Below are 6,401 nucleotides of genomic sequence, written 5' to 3'. Positions count from 1 at the left end.
AGAAATTCCTGGGGAATTGGTCACAGGGCCAAGAGAGGATGGAGTTTGGGGTATGGAGGGAGGTCAAGCAGGGATGGCAGAGAATCAACACTTTTATTATTATTATTGTAGATTTCACAGCTGCCTGATCTTTAGCTGGTTGTTGGCCTTCATTACAATTCGAGCCTCACCCAGAGGCCTAGGAAGTTGTAATGTATCGGTGTAATATTTGTGCGGATCCCAGCAGGGCTGCCTTCTGAATTTGACAGATGTTAATTTTGTCAATTCAAAGATGTTTCAAGTGCTGCCCTAGTGCTTTTGGGATGCCTTAAAGTGCGCCGACACACTGGGACGACCCCAGCTATTTGTGCCATGTGACTGATCATTGCTTTCGTTGCTGTTGTTGTTGTTGTTGTTATGGTAGATTTCACAGCCGCTGATCTTTAGCTGAGCTGAGTGCCATTCTCATTACAATCTCGAGCCTCACCCAGAGGCCCAGGAAGTTGTGAATGCACGGTGTATATTTGTATGGATCCCAGGGCTGGCCTCTGAATTTGACAGATGCTAATTTGTCAATTCAAAGATGTTTCAAGTGCCGTCCTAGTGCTTTGGATGGCTCCAGTGTGCCGAGCCACCACTGGGACGACTCCCAGCTGGTTTTGCAGCCATAGACGCCTGATTTCATTACATATTATTATTATTATTATTGTTGTTGTAGATTTCACAGCTGCCAGATCTTTAGCTGGTTGTTGGCCTTCATTACAATTTGAGCCTCACCCAGAGGCCTATTTTTTATTATTATTATTATTATTATTATTATTATTATTATTATTATTATTATTATTATTATTATTATTATTATTATTATTAATTCGATTTAATAGACGGCCCTACCTCCGAAGGACTCAGGGTGGTTCACACACCAATCAAACATAATACAAGTTAAAAATCGAATAACCCCAATTAAAACAATAAATATGATAAAACAGTAGCAGTAGCAACAATAACCTGTCCGTAGTTAGACAGTTAAACAATTAAAACAGATGACGTCTGGTACTAAACCCCGGGAGGGGACTGGCAGCTGTTCAGATAAGCCGATGGCACATAGGGCAACAAAGAGGGCAATTTAAGTTCTTTGCGGCCCAGAAATTAGATATTATCCTGGGAGAATTTATAGACCCACCTGGCAGTTAGCAACGCAACTGAGAGCCAGCGTGGTGTAGGTGGACTCTAATCTGGAAAATCTGGTTCAGTTCTCCTCTCCTACACATGAGTGGTGGACTCTTTTCTGGTGAATGGAATTTGTTTCCCTGTTCCTCCACATGAAGCCTTCTGGGTGACCTTGGGCCAGACTCAGAACTCTCACTGCCCCACCTACCTCACAAGGTGTTTGTTGTGGGGAGAGGAAGGGAAGGAGTTTCTAAGCCCCTTTGGCTGTTTTTGCACAGCAAAATTGCTTCTCTGTTAGCACGGGCAGTGCCTTGGTGCATTGGACAGTTCTGCACTGTCCCCATTGTTGCTGCTGCCTGCCTGCCACGTGGTTGGCTTGCTCCTGCCTCACCGCATTGCCGTTGCTCCGCGGCACTCAAAAATCGACAATTTGGCAGTTCTTTGAGTCTCCTTACAGGAGTGAAAGGGGTTAAATCCGAACTCTTCTTCCCTCACCATCTCCCCCGCAAAAAGAGAAAAGTGGTTTCTCTCTTCTCACTCAGTATTTCCTTCAGCAATGAAAGGGCGATAAATAAAAGACTGAGGCAGCGGGGTGGGAGGGACGTCAATCATACTGTCTTGGGGAAGAGACTGGCAAGCATGCGAGGGGAGGGAATTTGTGGTCCTGATATGGACATATAGTTTATGATGTTTTAAGCCATTGTATTTAATCATACAAGTTATATGAGAGTGATTCACTGGGCACCAAGCACTTCAGAAGCTTACTTTCGTTGGAAGAAACGAAACTCATGGGGGAGCCTGACACTGAGTTTTTCAGGTGGTTTGGGAAAACAGGGCCCCACCAAGGAGAGAAGGAATTAGCAGAAGCTCACAAATACAGATAAAGGTAAAATAGAAACCAGTAGTTGTTATAGAAACCTTTTACGCAAGGTGTTTGTGACTTAAGTTTCACCAAAAATGGGAATGGGCAAGGGGTGGTAAAAGGTGGGATGAGATGACCAGGTCTGTACGTCTTCTTGACTCAAACCAATGGTCAGAAGACAAGGAGGGATGTTTGTAAGAGGGTATAAATTATGTTACGCAAGCAACAGCCCCTTGAACCTCCTCCCTGTTGCTAACAGAGGAGAGTTCCCTCTTCTGTCGGGAAATTAAAAGAAAACAATAAATCTCTGAGCACTGAAGAAGCTTTTGGATGGTTATTTTTGTAACCGGTCAGAGCTTTTGCTCTGCGGACAGGGCCTTTGCCCTGTGCCTATCAATCCTAAATATTTCTACTTCTGAAACGGAAGGACAAAAAGATGCCCAACCCGTCTGGACTGTGGCCTCATTTTATTAAAAGAAACAAAGAGACAAATGGAAAAAGGACACCTCTGAAACCTGTGGCTTGAAGTGAGAGCTTTGCGCTGATTTCATGGTGAAGGCCGACCAGGAAGAGGGAAGGAATATATGGAGAAACTGATTAATATTGCTTTAAACAATGATTTAATATTCATGGGCGTAATGGATGATGGAAGGGTGGACCAAAAATACAGCCGTATGTATGAAATAATGATTAGAGCAGCACATGCAACAATAGCCTTGGGCTGGAAAGAAAAGAAAAAATGGACAATCCAGAAACGGCTGGAATATATTTGGGAACAAGTGGCTGGCACTGGATATTTTTGATATAATATCAAAAAATAAACTGTGGCAAGATAAACAGAGCAAAATTTTGAAGATAGGGACAATATACGTGGACTCGATGAAAGAAGCCGAAGTCAGTGAAGAAATATGGGAGAAGAGGCAACAAAGAATGAACTTACTGCTGTTGGATTAAACCTATATTGTAAAGAAATATTACAGGGGGGAGGGAGCAAAAGGGGAAAAATGTATTGACTGAAATGCAAGATGATGTATACATATATACAGAGGTGGGATCCAGCAGGTTCTCACAGGTTCCCGAGAGTAGGTTACTAATTATTTGTGTGTGCCGAGAGGGGGTTATTAATTGGTGATTTTGCCACGTGATTTTTGCCTTAGTTATGCCCCTCCTCTCAGCAGTAGCGCGCAGAACTTGAAGCAGTCTAGCAGGAGGTGCACCGGCATGAGTGGCAGCCTGCACCTGCGTGCATTTGTTTCCCGCCCAAGGAATGCCCCCCGGCCCTCTTACAGCTATAGTCTCCTGCTCCAGGAATGCCCCGCCCCCGGAATGCCCACCCCCACCCCCATCGTGCCCCGCCCATCCCCATTGGCACTACGCCACAGTTTGAATCCCACCACCATGGGAACCTGTTACTAAATTTTTTGGATCCCACCACTGCATATATACAATGGAAAATTGAAGCTATACAATAAAAAAACAAATTTACAGGAAGAGGGAAGGAGGCCCCGATCCTGAAGCCAAGAGAAGACACTAACATTGTGTGTATGTTGTGTGTGTGTGGGGGGGAGTGTCAAATGGCCTTTTGTAACGTCATAACCCTTGGGCAAGGTTTCCATTTCTGCTCTGTTTAGAATAGGTTAAAAGCTTAAAAAGGATTTCTGTAAATCAGGATTTATTAATCGAACCGCACCCAGGAGAGCTCTAGAATGGCTCGGCCTCCCTTAAGTGCCCCTTAATGTGTGACTGTTTTGTCAGCAGATACACTCTGGGGAGGATGGTAAAGCCCCCCTCCCCTGACACACACCGGTCTAATTAGAAGCCAATTATTGGTGATAACAGGCTATGCCTCCAGTGACATTGCTCCAGGGACAGGGCCATTTCATCAGCTTGTGCTGGAAGCCACGTTCCTCCTGGTCTGGGGGAGCAAAGACATCGGCAAACTGTAGGTATCCAGCCCCCAGCTTCCCACCAGTAAGATTTCCAGACCGGATGTGAAAGTAAAGGAGCAGCCGTGGCGTAGGAGGTTAAGAGCTCATGTATCTAATCTGGAGGAACCGGGTTTGATTCCCCGCTCTGCCGCCTGAGCTGTGGAGGCTTATCTGGGGAATTCAGATTAGCCAGTACACTCCCACACATGCCAGCTGGGTGACCTTGGGCTAGTCACAGCTTCTCGGAGCTCTCTCAGCCCCGCCTACCTCACAGGGTGTTTGTTGTGAGGGGGGAAGGGCAAGGAGATTGTCAGCCCCATTGAGTCTCCTGCAGGAGAGAAAGGGGGGATATAAATCCAAACTCTTCTTTTTCTCTTCTAAATTACGCCAAGTCGGGTTTGGGACTCTCTCAATTTATATGGTGGGGAGTTCAAACAAGAAACGTGAACTTGATTGTCTCTTCTTTCTATGCAGTCTGAGAGAGTCCGGGGGGTGGGGGTGTTCACTCGGAATTAGAATCTTCCTCCACATTGGAATTGTTCTGTTCTTCTAACATCTTTCTGTGATTCTTTTTGAAAAAACCACCCTAGGAACCAAAGGAAACAGACATATGAACTGCATTTGAGTCACGATATCGGCAATTCTGATTTTTTTTTTAAAAAAAAAGATGAAATAATCTCTTTTATTGAGGGTAAGGATCGGGACACTTTCAAGATAGCTAAAGAGCTCTGACCTTTGTTTACGTCTACGGTTGTGAGAAGTTAGCTCCAAACAAATCATCACAGTTGCCATTTTGCACTTCCCAGTCTTAAGGATATTGCAGAGATAGAAAAAGTGCAGAGAAGGGCAAAAAGGATGATTGAGGGACTGGAGCACCTTCCTTATGAGGAGAGGCTGCAGCATTTGGGACTCTTTAGTTTGGAGAGGAGACGTCTGAGGGGGGATATGATTGAAGTCTATAAAATTATGCATGGGGTAGAAAATGTCGACAGAGAGAATTTTTTCTCTCTTTCTCACAATACTAGAACCAGGGGGCATTCATTGAAAATGCTGGGGGAAAGAATTAGGACTAATAAAAGGAAACACTTCTTCACGCAAGATGTGATTGATGTTTGGAATAGCTGCCACAGGAGGTGGTGATGGCCACTAACCTGGATAGCTTTAAAAGGGGCTTGGATAGATTTATGGAGGAGAAGTCGATCTATGGCTACCAGTCTTGATCCTCCTTGATCTCAGATTGCAAATGCCTTAGCAGACCAGGAGCAGCAGCAGCAGCAAAAGGCCATTGCTTTCACATCCTGCATGTGAGCTCCCAAAGGCACCTGGTGGGCCACTGCTAGTAGCAGAGAGCTGGACTAGATGGACTCTGGTCTGATTCAGCTGGCTTGTTCTTCTTAAGGATCACTATCTGTACCAAATTCCATTACTATTTTTTAAAATTCCCAGACAAAAAAAAATCAGCTTATTGCCAATAACAATGTAAAATAGTTTTAAAATATATGCGGTTGAAAGAGAATTAAAGGCTTGGTATATGAGGAAAGATTAACGACTCTACTGGTAAAGAAATTGTTAGTTCACTCCGGGCTCTGTATGGTTAGTAGCTTTAGGCAGCATTTTCTCCTGATGTTTTGCCTGCATCTGTGGCTAGCATCTTCAGAGCATCCTCTGAAGATGCCAGCCACAGATGTAGGTGAAATGTCAGGAGAAAATGCTACTAGAACACGGCCATACAGCCCGGAAGCCACGTAACACCCCAGTGATTCCGGCCGTGAAAGCCTTCGACAAGACATTAACACTTACCTTATAAAGGATAACAACAATCAAAGCCAAGAGCAAAATCCCAACAGCAGAACTTGCCATGATGACAGGAAGATAATCAAAATCTTTCTCTTTCAGCAAGACAACATCAATCTATTTGTTTTGAAAAGGTGGGGGTTAGATTATACATTTTCCAGGGGGAGAAATTCTACAACTAAAATCACACTGCACCTGCCTTCTTGTTGTAATCCTTACAAATAAATTTATAAGGTAGACCAATAAGGTAGATACAATATTATACTAAAGTTGAAAGACTATCTGCCCTTGGCAGGTGGGAAATTGAAACCAAAGTGTGTGCCCCCCCCCCCCCCGCAAGACCCCAGGCAGGGAATAGATTTTATTCTCTTAGGTATTTTGCTAAATCAGAACCTGATATTTCAATTTACATCATAAACTGGTTTAAATATTAGGATTTCCCACACTTCAGGACTCTTCTCAATCCCACCCACTTACGAAAGCTGCTTTAGATTCTTGAACACAGCCAAAAGCTAAGTAATTTGAACGTATTTCAGAGGAAGAAATTTGCAACCAGATCCTCGGCATGTTTACTAAGAGGTAAATCCCATCGGAATGGAGCTTACATGTGCATAATAAGCACAACGTAATGCTATTCAGTGCAATTTGCCACTGAAATGAATGGTGTT

The 6,401-nt window shown here is 44.0% G+C and overlaps 1 protein-coding gene across 1 annotated transcript in view; it reads right to left on the bottom strand.

Annotated features, from left to right (window-relative positions):
- Positions 1-4,260: 4,260 nt before the first annotated feature.
- ITGAE (integrin subunit alpha E) overlaps positions 4,261-6,401 on the bottom strand; it is a 73,849-nt gene continuing 71,708 nt past the window's right edge. The window contains exons 32-33 of the mRNA XM_048519379.1: positions 5,740-5,850; positions 4,261-4,525 (exon numbers count right to left, since the gene is read on the bottom strand). Of these exons, the coding sequence (XP_048375336.1) occupies positions 4,442-4,525; positions 5,740-5,850 (195 nt within the window). The 3' untranslated portion in view covers positions 4,261-4,441. The remainder of the gene's footprint in view (positions 4,526-5,739; positions 5,851-6,401) is intronic.

Source organism: Sphaerodactylus townsendi, linkage group LG16 (genome assembly GCF_021028975.2).
Source record: "Sphaerodactylus townsendi isolate TG3544 linkage group LG16, MPM_Stown_v2.3, whole genome shotgun sequence".
Classification (NCBI taxonomy): Eukaryota; Metazoa; Chordata; class Lepidosauria; order Squamata; family Sphaerodactylidae; genus Sphaerodactylus; species Sphaerodactylus townsendi.
The sequence above is the reverse complement of the archived record's forward strand: the minus strand, read 5'-3'. Positions and strand labels throughout refer to the sequence as shown.